This window comes from Tiliqua scincoides, chromosome 3 (assembly GCF_035046505.1).
Source record: "Tiliqua scincoides isolate rTilSci1 chromosome 3, rTilSci1.hap2, whole genome shotgun sequence".
In the NCBI taxonomy this organism is placed as follows: Eukaryota; Metazoa; Chordata; class Lepidosauria; order Squamata; family Scincidae; genus Tiliqua; species Tiliqua scincoides.
The window spans coordinates 213,881,317-213,899,228 of record NC_089823.1 but is presented as its reverse complement, the minus strand read 5'-3'; the positions used below and the strand labels follow the sequence as shown (position 1 = coordinate 213,899,228).

General features: G+C 44.1%; 1 protein-coding gene across 1 annotated transcript in view; it reads left to right on the top strand.

Annotated features, from left to right (window-relative positions):
- Window positions 1-794: 794 nt before the first annotated feature.
- The window catches only part of WWTR1 (WW domain containing transcription regulator 1), a 112,860-nt gene continuing 95,742 nt past the window's right edge, over window positions 795-17,912 (top strand). The window contains exon 1 of the mRNA XM_066620550.1: window positions 795-1,897. Within this exon, the coding sequence (XP_066476647.1) occupies window positions 1,470-1,897 (428 nt within the window). The 5' untranslated portion in view covers window positions 795-1,469. The remainder of the gene's footprint in view (window positions 1,898-17,912) is intronic.

Below are 17,912 nucleotides of genomic sequence, written 5' to 3'. Positions count from 1 at the left end.
TGTGCTGAAATTTCTTTTAAACTCTTAAGCACTGGGACCCACTTTTTAAAAATGACAATCTGTTCCAACCCACTAGACAAAAAAAGAAACCTAGAAAGAAATGATATTCTATTTACTACTAATAATAAACACACTATTAATAATTCGTGTCCTTTTTTTAAGGGTTTGAAAACTTTTTGTAATCTACCAAAGATCAGATTGCGGCCCACTGATGGGTCCCAACACACAATTTGGGAAACACTGTACTGACAAAGTGTTAATGTGGGGGTGGGGACAGCCAGGCTCCAGAGGGGGCACTTAGGGCCCAATCCTATCCAACTTTCCCGCACCGGTGCAGCCGCAATGCGACCCCAAGGTAAGGGAACAAATTTTCCTATACCTTGAGGAGGCCTCTAGGACTGCCCCCCCCCACCGCATGATGCAGCACAAGCCCCATTGGGGCAGCTCCACTGGCACTGGAAAGTTGAACAGCATCGGGCCCTTAAAGCAGGAGAAGGGTGCCCTCCATCCCCTGAGGTCCAGCGATCCGGACAGGCGAGAGAGGTTTTTCTGCCCTGTAACCTGAACCCGGAATGCCTTCTAAGGTAGCCCTGCTCGCTTTGTCCGACGCGTTAGTCAGCACCGCCCGCCGGATTCCCGTCAAACTCCCCCGAGCCACCCCCAGGAGGCTCCTCGTGCCCGGCGGAGAAGCCAGGAGGGTCCGCGGGCCGGCCGTCCAACCAGCCAGCCAGGCGGGGGCGAGGCGCGCCATCCCATCGCAGCCGCCCAACTTGACGCACCGCCCCCAACGGGAGAGTTTTGGGTAAGTTGGTTGGGGAGCGTCTGCGAGCCGCCGGGGGAAGATCGCGAGGAAGCGGGGCAGGTAAGGGGGGGGGAAGAGCCTCCTCCTTCTCTGCCCCCCCAAACACTTCTCCCCCCTCCCGGGAGACAGACGGAGAGAGCCCCAGCGAGGCAGGCGGGCCGTCCCGTGCGCAGAGCAAGAGCGCGGAGCGGCGCACCCAAGCTGGGAAGCGTCGGCGTGCGCAGCCAGAACCCTCCAGCCCGGCTCGCCCCCTCCAGCCCCCTTGGACTGTAGGCAGGGCCGGAGAGTCCGCCTCCCTCCTCCCCCTCCCCGGCGAGAGAACTTTTCCCCCCTCCGCTGCGAAGGAGCAACTTTGTTTTCCTCTCTCCGGGGCACTCGCGACCCGTCGCCGCAGCCGCGGGTGGGAGGGAAGAGTTGCGTAACTCTCCGCCCGGGACGGATTCCGCGGAGCCTGGGGGCGGCTGAGCCCCGGGGCCCTCGGGGAGAGCGGCCAGGCCCCCGAAGCCGGGCTCTGGGAGCGTCGCCCACTTGTGGCCTCCCTGGAGACTCTCACGGGCGTCCTCCGGGGTTTGGGGGGGCCTGCGGTCCCGATCCCGCTCGGCTTGGCTGCGGCGCCCCCCTCGGCAAGAAGGGCTGCTGTTGGAAGTCGGGGCGCAGAGGTGGGAGCATGAACCCCGCCGCCGCCGTGCCTCCCCCGCCGGGGCAGCAGGTCATCCATGTCACCCAAGACCTGGACACGGACCTGGAGGCGCTCTTCAACTCCGTCATGAACCCCAAGCCCAGCTCGTGGAGGAAGAAGATCCTGCCCGAGTCCTTCTTCAAGGAGCCGGACTCCGGCTCCCACTCGCGCCAGTCCAGCACCGACTCCGGCAGCCACCCGCCCCGCCTGAGCAGCGCCGCCGCCGGCGCCCACCACGTCCGCTCGCACTCCTCGCCCGCCTCGCTGCAGCTGGGCGCCGGCGCCGGAGCCACCCCGAGCCCCGCTCAGCAGCACGCCCACCTCCGCCAGCAGTCCTACGACGTGACCGACGAGCTGCCGCTGCCTCCCGGCTGGGAGATGGCGCTCACGCACGCCGGCCAGAGATACTTTCTCAAGTAAGTGTGGAGGGGGATTCGCACGTTCAGACCGAGACGCGTGTCGGGCAGGGCCACAGCTGGGACACGCATATGCAACACTGAGGCCTCCTCGACTCTTCGAGCCCAATCCTGTGCATGCCTACTCAGAAAGAAGTGAGTCCCATTCGAGTCAATGGGGCTTACTCCTGGGTCAGTGTGGATAGGATTGCAGCCTTAGAGCCCAATCCTATGCCTGTCTACTCAGAAGTGAGTCCCATTAGAGTCAATGGGGCTTACTCCTGGGTCAGTGTGGATAGGATTGCAGCCTTAGAGCCCAATCCTATGCCTGTCTACTCAGAAGTAATTCCCATTAGAGTCAATGGGCCTACTCCTGGGTAAGTGGATAGGATTGCATCCTCCTTTTCCAAAGTTGGAGGTGTCCTGTTCTTTCATCTGGTTGTGGCTGCCTCACATGAGAGGAGCAGTCCAATCCTATCCACACTTTCCTGGAAGTAGGCCGCATTGACTCTAATGGGACTTACTTCTGAGTAGACATGCATAGGATTGGACTGAAGTTTCCCAGAAAGTTGCCTTACAGTGTAACTGAATACAAGTGTGTTTTATGTTGCTCAGAGCAGTGGCTCTCACACTTTTCATACCAGGACCCACTTTTTAGAATGAGAATCTGTTAAGAACCACCGGAAGTGATGTCATGAGCAGAAGTGACATTGTCAAGCAGGAAAAATTTTAACAATCCTAGGCTGCAATCCTACCCACACTTACTCTGGAGTAATTACTATCATATACACAATAGCCTGTTAAAAGAACAGATTGTAACATTTCCCCAAATGCAGTCACATACCATCAAGTCTAACATTAAAAATAAAATATTGAAATGAATGGGGACCCACCTGAGATTGGCTTGTGACCCACCTAGTGGGCCATCCACAGTTTGAGAAACACTGGCTCATAGAGTACGAGGTTCAAAATTATGCATGTGGGGACATTGTGTCCCATGTGATGCAAAACATGCCCATCATTTCATCTCATGTAGGACATTTTGTCTTGGGTTGCCAACTCTCATGAATTAGCCTGCAGCTTCCAGGAACTAGCCTCAGTCTCCAAAAAAGGTGGCTATTGAAGGAGTCCTGGAGCTTTGAACAAGGGCCTTCTTGACTTGGGCTACAATCCTATCCATACTTGCCACATTTCTGAGAGACATGCATAGGATTGTGCTCTTAGGCTGCAATCCTAGCTATACTTACCTGGAAGTAAGTCCCATTAACTCTGATGGGACTTACTTCTGAGTAGACATGAATAGGCTTGGGCTTTTAATGACACTGTCAGCACAATCCTATGCATGTCTACTATGAAGTAAGTGCCATTGAGTTCAATGGAACTTACTCCCAGGTAAGTATGAATATGATTGCAGCCTGTGTTGTGGTTGGAAAAAGAAAATCTTCTGGAAACTTCAGTCAAAGTTGGCAGTCCTAGCACACACAACTCAGCTCTTTTCCAAAGCAGGACTCTCTGTTTAACTTTTTCTACACACCCTGTTGCTCCTTTTAGTTTGTTAAACTGAGTGGTGTTGGGGCAGGTGTGATCTTCCTGCAAGCCATGCCCTCTGTATTGGAAAGCCCATTCTTCTACTGGTACAAGACGTGTGAAGACTGGGGTTCCATGTTGCTGTTTGGTGCTCTGTGCATGCTCAGGAGCTCCATGTTGCTGCTTGGTGCTCAGTGTGTGCTGAGGCACTTGTATCAATAGAGTTGTGGCACTGAAAATTAGTTCTGTGGCCATATCCTTCTGGGTAGGCCACTTCTTGTACAGTGTATGTGCCTAAAGTCTGCTAGAATTTAAGGACTTTGGGAGGGGTCAGTAGGGGTCTTAAGGCAATTGCTTGAATTTAAAGACAAACGGACATTAAAGATACATTTAGAATTATTTTCTGAGGTATAGACTAGTGACTCATTTTTCACATATAATTAGGAGGATGAGAAATAAGATGTGAAGATTTTTTGATGTTTATATATGGAGTGGCACCTGGTCTAAAAGTTATTCTGAATTTAGGAGTGTGATAGTTTTTATTCCAGGTGAACTTGTTGGAAATGAAGATGGGCTTTACAATATATGTCTCCCCAAAGATATTAGAGAAAAAAAGAGGGTTAACCCTTTGGGCCGCTGTATGGTGTGAAAATGGATGACAGAAACCTTGGTCATGTCTGTGTGAATGGGGGGAGGGAGTAACCAGTCTGTATCGTGCCCTGAGGGTCTGTAGCCACCAAAAAGGCAGCTTATAAATCAGGTAAATGGGGGGGTCTGTGTATTTGTGCAGAGCATTGTTGTGTAATACTGAGGGGAAAGAGCCTGGAAGGAATTTGGGGAACAAAAAAATGAAGAGTGTCCTAGTCCTGACCATATTGCTCAGAAGTAAGATCAGTGGTTTTAGTGAAAAGCACGCACTTCCACTTAGTATGTTTATGGCTGGGGCATAAGCATCTAAAGAATCTTGTAGGATCATCACAAATGTGTTTATAGAGCGATGTATATGAAGTTGGTATCCTGCTGTATGCAAGACCAAAAAAGGAAAGTAGTTAAATCTTTGTTTGCTAATGCAAGATATTTATTGGGCTGATTTGGACAATACTTTAATCTTCCAGCTGCCCCCCCTCCCCACAAATTAGGGTGTTGTGCTCACCTCCTGCCCAACTCAATTGTCTTTATTCCTTAGGTTTAGTACCCTGCTTGTAGGAGCAGTTCAGATGTAGTGACACCCCAGGCACTGAAGAAAACTCCTTCGGAACTGAGAGGAGGAGCCAGGATGTGTGTTCTCTGTGTACATGCAAATTCTTAATTGCATGACATTGATTGAATGATTTTAAGGTATTATGCGAACTAGTCCATAGTCACTTAAAAAAAGCAAATAATATAATAGAGACTTCTAATTCTTGTGTGTTTTCATTGTTTTTTTTAAGAATGGATGATGGGGTAAAGGAAGTGGTGCTTGTATGGACTATGGGGCAATAGATGGTGCCATGGACACTGCAAGCAGTTGAATGGAAATGTTGTGTGGTTGTTGCGGTTGTTTGCTAGTTTTTCTGGAGATTCAAGGCACTGGTGATTGCCTGTACGTAATCACCAAAAATGGCTTGGATCAGTGGTATCACTTTGGCATCTGCTGCTGGGATCACAGAAAATTTGGTATCCCCCCCACAATGAAATCAAAATTAATATATAATTAATTCAAATATATTATTATGAAGCAGTAATACATTATCAGTCTCTTGCCATGAAGTTCAGCATGCTCTGACATAGTTTAGACCAGGGCCAGGCAAACCCTGGCCTGAGGGCCAGATTCGGCAGTTGGCCAAATCCATCCCTCCCGTGAGTGGCACTCTTTGTTCCAGAGTGCCACATCTCTTCATGTCCCCTGATCAGGACAATGTGCTGCTCTGGCCGGTCTCATCTATGGTGCAGTGTCCCAGCAGGCGTTGCTCCTGTATTTCTAGGCAGGGACACGAAGAGACATGGTGCTCCAGAACTCAAAGTGCCGGCTACACCAGGGAACACATTCCTGATGTTCAGCAGTTGGCACTTTGAGCACTGTTGATTTAGACTAGTGAGGGATAAGAGGCTGTGTGGTGCTGTTGATGGCTGTGGAGGCAGCACTGCCACCCCTGAAGGCGTGCCATCCAGTATCACAGGATACCCGGGCCCTATGAGAGTTATACCAGTGCTTAGGACCAAGGAATTTGAAGGACTATCTTCTCCATATGAATCTGCTAGTTCTATAAGATCCTCCAGAGAGGCTCTTTTTACTGGTTCCACCGCTTTCTGAAGCCTTGTTGGCAGCAGTGTGTGAGACGGTTTTCTCAGCGGTGGCCCCCATAACCCAGAGCTCTCTCCACAGGATATGCAGTTGGTTCCTTCCTTGCCTATTTTTTGGCACCAACTGAAGATGTTTTTGTTCTGCTAGGCCTTTGTCTAGCCTGGTTTAAGTTAACTACAGAGTACTTATTTTTGTAAATGCTGTGTCTATTCTTTATTTTCTTTCTCTCTCCTGAAATTGTTTCTTGGCTTTTTATTGTCATTTCTGTTTCCCTGGTTGTGTGTTAACGTTTGCTTTGAGCCGCCTTGAGTCATTTCAAGAAAGACAGGCTAGAGATTTTTTTTAAAATAAAATATTCTTCCAGGCTGACTCTGAAGGTTATTGGGTTGTTGCCATGGCTTGATTGGTGTGGGGTGGTTACCAAATTGCTATCACAAGTTGACCCCAAAGGCAGGTGTGATTGAGGCAAGGTCCTGCCTAACCACAGCAAAAAGAATTTGAGTTTAGGAGTCCTCCTCAATCCTGGAGGCCTCAAAATAGGCATCTCCTTGGAGAAGAGCCTGTCAGTGGTTCAATATTGCCTACTTTCTTCCTTCAGTCTCCACCCAGCTTAAATGAGCTTCTGTCCTTGCCTACCAAAAGCCCCTTCCAAAGGAAGGACTGCTTTCTACATTGGAAGTACTTCTGCATAGGAACTAAACCTACATGTACATGGTCACTGGGATTGCTTTCCCCTTGTGTGTTTGTTTTTATTATTGCTTAATTTATAATGTAATTTCATTTTTATGCTCTTCAATATAAGCTGCATTGAGCTCTTCTGTTAGGGAATTGGAAAGGTGAACTACAAATTCACAAAAAATGTGATACGCGTGTGTACAAGGTTTCTCTCATCACTTTTTTTTAAAAAGCATGACGGCATGTGATGTTGGGTTCTGGAGTGCTGTAGATAATCGCTACTTTTCATCATAGCCATGTGCACCATGTCATTCATTGTTGCACCTACATATAGAGCGCACATTATTTCCCATATAGAAGTTGTGCAACATGTGGCTGTATTCATAATGGCACTGTTTAATTTTCTAGATCTGATTGCTTGTCTGCCCCCTTGCTACATGCTTCCCTGCCTCCAATGAAAGACCTTGGCTTGTCTGCTCTGGCCATAGGTAGATCAGTCTGGTGATTTGTCATTATGTCTCTATGAAGCTTGCAAGTTAAAGAGGGTATGCCATTGAATGTCTGTTGCTGGGGGCCAACATTAGGAGAGGATTTTTGCCTTCAGGGCCTGGCTGTGGACTTCCTGGAGGTATCTGATTGGCCACTGTGGGAAGCAGGATACTGACCTAGATCCTGATCAAGCGTGTTAAGTTCAAGAGTGCAGTTGAGTTTTCGCAAATGGTTTTACACCAACAGCTGCTCCTCCTCTCCCATGGCTGCAGTTGGTGTTCAAAAGACATTTTGGAAATGCAGCACAATTACTCGTCCTCTTGAGTGGAAATACTTGGCCAAGGCTGCAATCTTTTGTACTCTTACCTGTGCATGAACATCACTGACTGTGGCGGGACTTACTCCTAATTTAACGTTCGTGGATTTGGACCAGTATCCTCCAAACACTATGCAAAGGAATATGACATAGTGGGTGGCATTAGAGTTTGGGTACTGGCTAAGGGCCCATGCTCATCAGAGAGCCTACCCAGCTAGGCCAACTACTGAATGCGCTCTATTGGTAGCAGCAATATGGCAACAGGGGGCCTAGGGCAAGGCTTAGAGCCCCCAGTGATCTGGCGCAGACACTGTGGGATAGCTGCTACTTTTTTGAGTATAAAGGGCAAATAATAGCCCCTCGTTACTTTAACTGCTACTGGAGTGGACATGTAAACAATCCAGAGCTAGAGTACTTTATTGCTGAAATAAATTGGGAAGTAACCAAATCTTGTTTGAAAAGGTAGATGCAAACACAGTGACTTTAAAAATTGTTTTTTAAACTTATTAAGCAACTTTGTGTTTACATTGGGATGCTGGTTAACTGTCATATGGAATATCGGTTTCCACTTGCAAATAAATGAAAGTGGAGCTGGAAATCCACATGAACAATAGGTCTTGCTCAGCCTTGTTTACCAGGACCAGCTATGACTTATAGAAATTGCAGTTTTGCATGTTTGTTCCTGTGGAGATTTTTTGGTGATGACTGTAAGAAACATAAGTAGCCTCAGGACCACCCTACAGTGTAACGCAACACCATGTCTCAAAAGTGGGGGAAGAAGAACAGGCTGTGTGTGTTTATCTGAAATGTTCCTCTGTTTGAATGGGTTGTGCTTTGCTCTAGACATATATATATATATATATATATATATATTTTTTTGAAAAAAACACAGAATAGCCTGTAGTACAGTACTTTTAAAGTATGTAAGTAGCTTGGAGGAAAGCAAGACTGTGCAACATTTGGCTTTTCTGGTGTGCCTCCAAAGTGTGTGACTTGTTTAACTTCTGGACCTTTTGCACATCTGGAGGCAAACATTGAAATGGGAGGGAACTCATCTGGAGGAGAGGAAACTCTGAAGAAGCGGGAACAACTTGATTACAATATCTCACTCCAAAGGATGCATTATTTAAAATATATAAGAACTGGAAAAGAGCCCTGCTGAATCAGACTGAAGTTCCATCTCGTCTAGCTTCCTGTATCACACGGTGGCCCACCAGATGCCACATCCTGTTGCCATTCCCTTGCATCTAGTAGTATGCATTTCTGAAGTATGCATGTATCTAGGAAAGTATGCATTTCTGAAGTAGCCTACTTCTATAAAAATGTTTCTTAAGCAGTGGTATGGGTACCACCAGTGATACCTGAGGTGATGTCTGGTGGATTTCATTATCTGTGATTTTGGTATCTGCGGGGGTTGTGGAAAATAGAAAATAGAATAAAGAAAATGTTAATCAATGTATTAAGAAGGTAATTTGTATTCTTCCTTTCTACTTAAAGAAGCATTTAAGGTCTCTGTCAAAAATATGTTTTTCTTTCCTTTATTAGTGAACAAAAATAAAACTAACAAAATTATTTGAATTTAAAAATCATCATAAACAACTTCTAAAAACACAGAACCGGTGATTGGAGATGACAGAGAAGATCGGTAATCATTCCAAAAATAATACAAGAGGTTATTGTTAGCTCATCGTGTTGAACACCTGTCTAAACAAAAGTGGTCTTTAGAAGGGGACGAGAAGCAAGATGGATTTCCTTGTGCAGGGAATCCTACATCCTGGGTGCTGTTACAGAGAAAAGTTTTCTATTGTGTTTGTACCACATGTGTATCGGGACAGTGGTGTGTTTGTAAGAGGGTAGTGCTTTCAAACCACCTAGAGCAGTGGTTTTCAATTTTTTTTAGTCTCACGACACACTGACAAAGTACTAAAATTGTCAAGGCACACCATCAGTTCTTTGACAATTGACAAGGCACACCATGCTGTTGGTAGGGGGTTCAGAACTCCTACTAACAAATGACCCTCCCCCAAACTCTCGTGGCACACCTACAGACCATTCACAGCACACCAGTGTGCCATGGCACAGTGGCTGAAAATGGCTGACCTAGAGGTTCACTGACAAGATATGAACAGTTGCCACTGGAGACACAAGCTCTTTCTTGGGGCCAGCCAGGGGTCCCGCTTGACTCATGAAAAGTCAGTGAGTTGCAAGAAGTTGTATGTTACTTTCTGGGAGAGTGAGGCAGCCCTCATTGAAGGGGGAACCACAAAACTTTTTATTTTTGCTTACCTAGAATCTCTGCCTATGACTTGTTCACTATATCACTTATCTTTCTGTTATCTGGCTTAGGACAAGAAAGAGTGTGTTGGCCGAACAGTTCTGGTTTTCATCTTGTTGATGTTCAGATGTCACTTTTGTTGTTGTTGCACATTTAGGAGTCGTCCCTCTGTCTGAAGTCAGTGGAGCATGTCAGCGAGTGTTAAGGTGGAATACTGTCACTTTAAACAAGAATACGGCAGTGTGAGCCAGCAGCTTGTGGATTTCAGCCTCAGCGACTTCCATGGTCATGGAAATGTTGGCAGCTGAGATTTGTGATTTAGTTAACTTGCATGCTATGTTACTCTTGTAAACGCAGACTCTGGTATGGCTCCCAGTTTTGCAAAAATATGTGCCAATGTAAAGTCTGGGGTTGGCCTTTGGATATACTTAGGAGACTCACTTTTTTGTTTTTTTGAATTGGGAACATTGACTGAATATTGTGGTAGAGAGTTTCAGTTTGGACTTACTCCACATCCACGAATTTGTCTCAGAATCAGTCTGTTTACAAGGCTGTAGAAATTAAAAATATATAAACATCTGACTTGAGTACTATGGTAAGCCATGACTTTGCATTAAGAAAAGTCGGTTTGTGAATTAAGCAACTATTTGATTATTGTGCACTAATTTATTCTGCTTCCGTTAGACATAGGAAGAGAGAATGTACTATGTAAGGCACTAAAGTTCCCTTGCACTCAATCACTGGAAGGGTTACTCAATTCTCTCTTCTGGCTTCTGAGCCTATATCAGGCATTGATCCTACGCTTCTATATAGATATTTCTGAATTTCTTTGTAAGATCGTAAGGTACAGAATTTAGTTGAATTTCCAAGAATGTCTGCTTTTTTGAAAGTGTCTTAAGATTGCAAAAAAAATATTAATAATAATAATGAAAGGCTAGAAAAGGGCATGGTGTTGAAAGTTGAAATGCTCATGATGCAGAAATTCTATACCCAGAAGCCTTGCAGATAGATTTAAAAAGGTTAACCACCTGCCCACATATACACTATGCATTTTAGTAATTTGTATTGAACCGATGGCCCAATCCTATCTAACCTTCTAGCACAGATGCAGCCCTGAGGTAAGGGAACAAACGTTGCCTTATCTTGAGGAGGCCTCCATGACTGCTCCTCTACCTGCAGGATCCAACTCATGCCCCACTGGCACAGTTTGCATTAACGCTGGAAGGTTTGGATAGGATTGGGTCCTGAGTTTCTGAAAGTGTGGAGGAAGAACCATCTCCAGTTTATAAAAGTTTCCCTGCCTGGTCTCCTTATTTGCCCCAGGTGAGTGGCTGTTTACAAGCCTGGTACCTGATACTAAGTTGTACACTTGCTTTGTGTGACTGTGGAATACTCACTGTGCTGCTTGGATCACAGATGTGTAGTAGTACACAGATGTGTCTGAAGTTAAGCACTTTCATTGTGCTTACATTCGTGTCAGTATTACAGCCAGTATTACACACACCACTGCTTCTTGTTGGAACCTCTTTGTTAATATGTTGGGTGTGCCCTTGCCTCTTTAAGAAAAAATGAATACAATGATTGGAGAGGAATTTTAGGGTTTTTCAAGAGGACAACCAGTAAGGCCAGTAACTTCAGAGTGTTACTAGGGCTGCAGTGCTTATAGTGCAATCCTTGGTAAGTTTACTCTGTAGCAAACCCAACTATTACAATGGGGCTTGGTCACAGGAAAATGTACATACAATTGTAGGCTTAATATATTCATTTAATTGATTTTAAAAAACCTTTTGATCAACTGAAACGGTGCCTGCAATTGATCAGGCAACCCACTTTTACAGTATATTAAATTTATTTTTAATACATGTTCTTATTAAATACAGTATTGTGCTTGGCAAGTCCCAAATTAGAAGCATTTCCCGTGCTCTCTTGCACAGGAGAGAATGTGGGACCTCTTCTGTGCATACTGTAAAGGTGTGCTTTCCCCTCCCACCCAGATATTCTGATGTTGATGTGCACATTTAATTGTATGTGTCAGAAATTAATTATTTTAGATAATGGCCTTGCAGCACAAGCCTATATGTGTCCACCTAGAAGTAAGTCCCATTGAGATCCAAAAGACTTACTTCCAGGTAAGCATTTACAGGATTGCAGGCTTAATTGTTAACAGGTTGTACAATACATCATAGTTTTTCTAAGTTGCTACTCTGAATGAAGTATTCTTTTTAAGAATTAAATCTAACTTTTAAATATAGCTCAAAATGTTCTACCTTTTTATTCTTTTTTGGGGTGAAGAATTCAGTATAACTAATAATCTTGCAAGCTTGTCCCTAAAACAACTAACCATTATTCAAAAATTATTCTTATATTGCTTTTATTTTGAGACCAGCACAGGGTCCACAATCTATATTAAAGTATTTATACCCTTAAGAGTCTTTTTGAAATAATTCTGAGGTCCTTGAGCTCTTTGTTTTACATTTAAAAGTTGGCTTTCAGGTCATTCTGAGTCCTGCCCTCATCTTGTATTGGTGTTTAAAGGTCATCTTTATATCTTGCAAACTAGGAATACATTGTCTTGGTTGCATTCAGGGCCTGTATAAACATGTAGCTCCAGCAGGTTTGGTCAAGAATAACAGAATAGAGCAGACACTAAGTTAGCTTTAGCTTAGCTTGCTTTCTTGAAGGCATGTTGTCTAGTTCGTTTTTATGTGGGTTAGTTGTTATAATGCTGAAGGTATATCTTGTACACAACGTATATGGATTATTACACAATTAATTCAAAGTTTAACAACCTTTAATGGGCTCACTTTGTTTCCCAACTTCACTTGCAAATTTAAAAAAAAACTAAGATTAAATTTGCTACTGAGTGTTGCCTTGGAGATTTAAACTTGGATTAATGGGGAAGCAAATAATTGGAAAAATGTGATTTATAGTGCAATCCAAGGCATGTCTCCTCAGAAGTGAGTTCCATGAAATTAATTCCATAGGACCTACTTCCATGATATAGTCAACACGTGTACAGTGTTTATTGATAGTTGATCAGTTCACGTGTACGATTGTTCTATGTTACATTCTATGCATCCACAGCAGTATTGATTATCTATAGTCAATGTTTTTGAGGGCTTCAGTCCCTGTGTAGACTTCTAAAATGAACATATTCACAAGGAAATTTATAGTCATACACCTGTATGCATGAACAGTGGTTTGAATCCTTGTAACTCTTTATGTAAATACTAAGATAATATTTGTTGTTGCATCATTGATTCTGAGAGATGCTTGGCTAAATGAGATGCTTTTCATTTCTTGTGGCTCTCTTATTAAATCCAAATAATGGTATTTAGACATGTTGTTGAGCAGAGTGCCTCCCAGAGTTGGATCATGCATGAGAATCTTGGAAAAGCTGTACTTGCAGCAAATATAATTGGTGCCTCATATAGTACAGCAGTTGTACTTTGTATTTGCTTTTCACTTCCATAATCATTGATTGTTAACTTAGGGCACAATCCTAACCCCTTATGTCACTGCTTTCCAGCACTGGCATAGTGGTGCCAATGGGATGTGTGCTGCATCCTGCAGTTGGGTGTCACTCAGGTAGGCCTCTTCAAAGTAAGGGAATGTTTGTTCCCTTACCTCAGAGCTGCATTGCCCTTATGTCAGTGCTGGGAAACACTGCTATAAGGGGTTAGGATTGCGCCCTTAGTTTGTGTTTAATGGCAAATTGAATAGTGGAGTTCATTACTACAGACAGGAAGTTGACAGATATTTTATATCCACAGAATAGAAAGGTGTGTTTGTTTTAAGGACAATATGAAAATCTTTTTGATTTTAAGACCATATAAAACAATGAAACAGCCCGCTTTAGCAGTCAAATAGTGTATATTGCAATGTATAACTTGGGGCAAAGTGGGCACCTGAAAGGTGGGGAAGCACTGGAAAATGTGTATGTCAAGATTGCATCTTTCCCCCATTTGACTGATATTTTTTTGTGTACATAGACCCAGTTCAGTTCAGGAGATCATGTTTATTTGTTTTGAGTGAACCACAGGTTTTTTTTATTCTTTTGTGATGTGACATCACATCACTGGTGTCCAAAAGGGGAAAAAGGTTGGTATAACTTCCAAGCCACATCTGGAAATCCATTTCAAACCATGCCATAGACTGTGTGTTCATGTTTGTCTCTAAAACAGGCCTCTGTCTTAACAAAACATTTTACTTTTCCAGGTGACTGTATTGTGCTCCAGACAGTGTATGGGACCCTGTTCCATATTGGTAGCATGCCTCTCAAATCATTCATTGCTTCACTGGTGCAATTTTATATTGCTTCCCCAAGACGAATGTGTTGCTTATGCAGTCAGATCAACGCAAATAATCTCATTTACTGGACGTAGAAACTTAGGAAGCTGCCAGACCATTGGCCCATCTAGCTCAATATTGTTGACACTAACTGGCAGTGGCTCTGGCAGGGTTTCTGACAGAAAATTTTCTCTGCTCTATACAGAGGCACAGGGACTTGAGCATGGGACCTTCTGCATGCAAAACATGTGCTCTACCACTGACTATTCCTCCTCCCTGTAGTTGGCGCATGAGCCCAGGTGGTGTGCTACCAGCATTTCCACTTGTTGTATGCTTTGCAGATCCATAGCTTGCTGATATCCTCACTGCAGATAAAGTGAATCCTGAGTAGTGTGCGAATCTTGCAGTCCCCGCATAGGATAGTGTAATGATGGCATAAGAATCTGTGTTGCACATTGCAGCCTTTTCCCGAGGAGTAGCTTCTGCCTATGACTAGGGAGGAAAGTTTTCTATGTAGTCAAACACCCAGTCATTCTCTCTGTACAGGACTTAAAGCTTTTTTTTTCATTTAACAAATTTTCCATCCCTTTTCAGTGCCATGCAGTAGATTCTGAATGCTCTTCCAGTTTATACCATCCACCAAGACCCCAATTTTAGGGAGCCAAATACAATATATTCCACTCTGGAGATTTCTACCTTAGTAAGATTTTCCAAAATCTGCCTGCTGGAAGAATCTCTCATGGACAACATTAATTGGTACCACTGTAGCAATGGCACTGTAGCAATGCCACCATGCTCCAGCAACATGCTGCAGGAACAATTCTGTACACCAACACATCATGTATGTTTGGGATCCAATGCAATCACCTATGACTGTAGATGTTGTTGTTTTTGTACCTGGGAGGGGGCATCTCGCACTCTGCTTTAGGCAGCAGAATAACTTGGGCTGGTCTTTCCAAAAATGCTTTATTAATGATTATGAAGCCCTTGGTCATAGCTGATAACTTTGCACTACAAGTGGGACCTGTATCTGTGGATTCACTTATCTGTGGATTTGGGGGGGGCGTATCCCACCTTTGCTCCCCTCGCTTCCAGAGGGTCTTCTGAGCCCAGCGGGTGCCGCGCCTGTACACCTGCAGCCCCTGCCAGGCTCAGAATGACTTAAAACAGAAAAACAAAGCTACTTCCAGCTTCTCTGTGTAAACTGGAAATGATGTTTTTAATGCCTTATTAGGCCTGGGAAGCAGCCTATTACTTAGAAGCCCCTCTGGGGCTTCCCCGGGCCTCCCTATGCCTTATAAGGCATTAAAAACATAAGGCGTTAAAAATGCGCACAACCTCTGCCAGGCTCAGAAGACTGGAGGGTGGGGGTGGGGTGTCTCTCCATATCCATGGATATGGGGGCACGCCTGTATTTTAAAAAGTTACTATGTTTGCCCTATTAGATTTGGGATCCATTGCTCTCCAACTTTCCAACACTGATACAACCATGGCAATGGGGCATGTCCTGCAGTTTGGGGATGCTCACGGAGGCCTCCTCAAGGTAAGGCTGCATTGCGGCTGCATTGGTACTAGAAAGATGGATAGGATTGGGTTCTAATTTGCTTACAGGTCTGAACCATGAGTTGTGGTGGTGGGGGACAATAGGAGCAAACGTATCCTTACCTTGGAAAACTGCACCAAGGATGAAGTGGTGTAGGTGTGGGGGGAAAATATCTTTTTAGTTCTCCATTGGGTTTATCTGTGAGCCCAGAAAAATAAGCACATTTTAATTTTGGTGGCTATTCTGTCTCAGCGAAGATGACTTGGAAGTTAAGAAACAATTTTTGGAGTTCTAAGAAAATCCATTTGAGAACTGTTTGACATCTTGTTGACTGATAGGTATCTATTTCAGGCTTTGGCTTGAGAGCAACTGAAAAGAGCAGAGTAGGCAGTTCTAAGTGTGTTGTAAACTGATTCCCTTGAGCTACCACAATGATAAATTGTATTTACTGATGTTAATTTCCAATGGGCTATTTAACAATGTCTGTTTTGTATATAAAAAGAGATCTGCCAAGTATGAAGCTTAAAAACGTAATTACAATTTTAGAGTGAAATGAAAAGCAAAAGGACAAAAGCGCAACTAGGATTTAATTCTGTCAAAATGTGCCTCCTCAGTTAGAGGTTTATGTAAATGATCAGAGCAGATAATTTTAGAATCAATTTTATTCACTTGAGAAAATTGTAGGTATGTGGACTGACTACATAATTCACTGGGGGGGGGAGGGCGAACATGTAAATATTTTTAAACTTTCAGAATCCATAGAAACCTGTGCTTGATACTGAGGTACTAAAGTTAAATGAGGCTAGAGAGGCATGGAATGAATGAAATTCATTTAGTGAATGAATGAGTGTGTGTGTGTGTGTGTGTGTGTGTATTTATTCAAGTTTCTAGCCTGCTCTGTTTCTTAATCTTGGGTCAACTTAAAACTATAAATGTAAAATCCTTCTAGGAGACTTCAGGTACAGATTAACTTAGAACCTCTTGGATAAGTGTAAGTGATAAAAAGGGAAAACAAGAAAGTTTTCCTGCTGGTATTGGGAGATTCTTGCCTGACAGTATGGATCTGAATTTTTAACCATGATGAAAAGAATGGATGTTTTTCCCTAGAAGATCTTCTCTCATCTGCACCTTAGCCTGTCCTTCATGTGTCTAGGTCTGTGTCTATACTGACTGGCAGTGACTTTTCAGAGTTGACTGGGTTTTTTTTCCAGCCTTACCTGGAGATGCCAGGATGTGGTGAACGTAAATGACACCCTTATAGTTTTTTTTGCTTATTTTTCATTTGTTTTGAACCTTTCTTGCAACTTAGAGCAGTGTTTCTCAACCTTGGTTTCCCCCCCCCCCGTACCACTTCACATGATCCACCTATTCAAAGTACCATCAGAAGTGACTGGTGATGACATCATCACCTGTTACTTCTGGGTTGGGAGGTCAGATGCGATATGACAATCACCAATAAGAGGCTCGGGATGGGTGGGAAGGCTTTTTCAGGCATGAAAAGTATGCATTGAAGTTGTGCCCACCGAGCTAAGCCTACTGCTGTTTGTTGCATCACGTTCCTGGTTTCACTGCTGGGCGGCAAGTATCCGGGGTCCTGTGAGTACCACCAGACACCACCTCAAGTACCACTGGTGGTACCTATACCGCTGGATGAGAAACCCTGCCTTAAGAGACTTCTGTGATGCTTCCACGTCCTGATGGGCCTGCTTAGTCATTTAAAGTCAGTGACTGTTTGCCCTATTGGGGTGTGTGTTGTTGTTTGAGCATCTCCTCCTTCTTCAACTGACTGGTAAACAAAGAACTCGGCTTAGAGCCAGATCATTAGTCCATAAAGTCAACCTGATTTTCAAGAGCAGGAAATTCTGGTACTCAGGTGATACCCCTCCCCATGCCCAATGTCACAAGTGAAATCTGGTTTACGCCCACAGACCATGGAAAGACCAAGTCACCCACACCCTCCTTTGCCCATTTTCTCAGGTCCAATGACAGAAGCATCTGATGCTTCCTAGGGGCTCACCCACTCACCATGTTGCAAATGTGAGTGTCAGGATCCAGATCATGAAATACTGTGAATAAGGAAGAGTAGGAAAGTACTTGGAGAAGCTGTGTTGGGTTTTGTTTTGTTTTCTGTTGGCTTTTTACTATCCTTGTCAATTGTCGTACACTCTCACACAAACACATACATCTTGTTTTCTCCTTTTGCTGGTTGATCAGGGCCTTGTTTTGTCCTTTGCAATTTGTCCTTTGTCCTCTCTGTTATCTTGATTTTTTGACTTCTTAAAAAACTTTGTCTGCCTGGTCTTAGTTCTCTTGGGAAGGAATGGACCACCCAATTTACCAGACTATCCATAACCTGCTATTGTTTGGTTTTAAGGAACACTCCACCCCATTCCCAAATCTTGGGGCTCTCTGTTAACCTGGGAGGGAAGCTTTCCCAAGATTTCCTGCTTCTGTGTAGAATTTCTAACTCTGGGTGGTGGCAGTGAAGACTACCTTTCTCCCATCAAATCCCGGTTTACCCAATAAAAGTGGTGAAACAGACAGCAGGAGTAGAGGACCAATCACTAGCTAATTTACTCCACTCTGTAAGTCCTCTACCCTGTCTGTCTTTTACATGGTCGTAGTGGTGGGATTCAC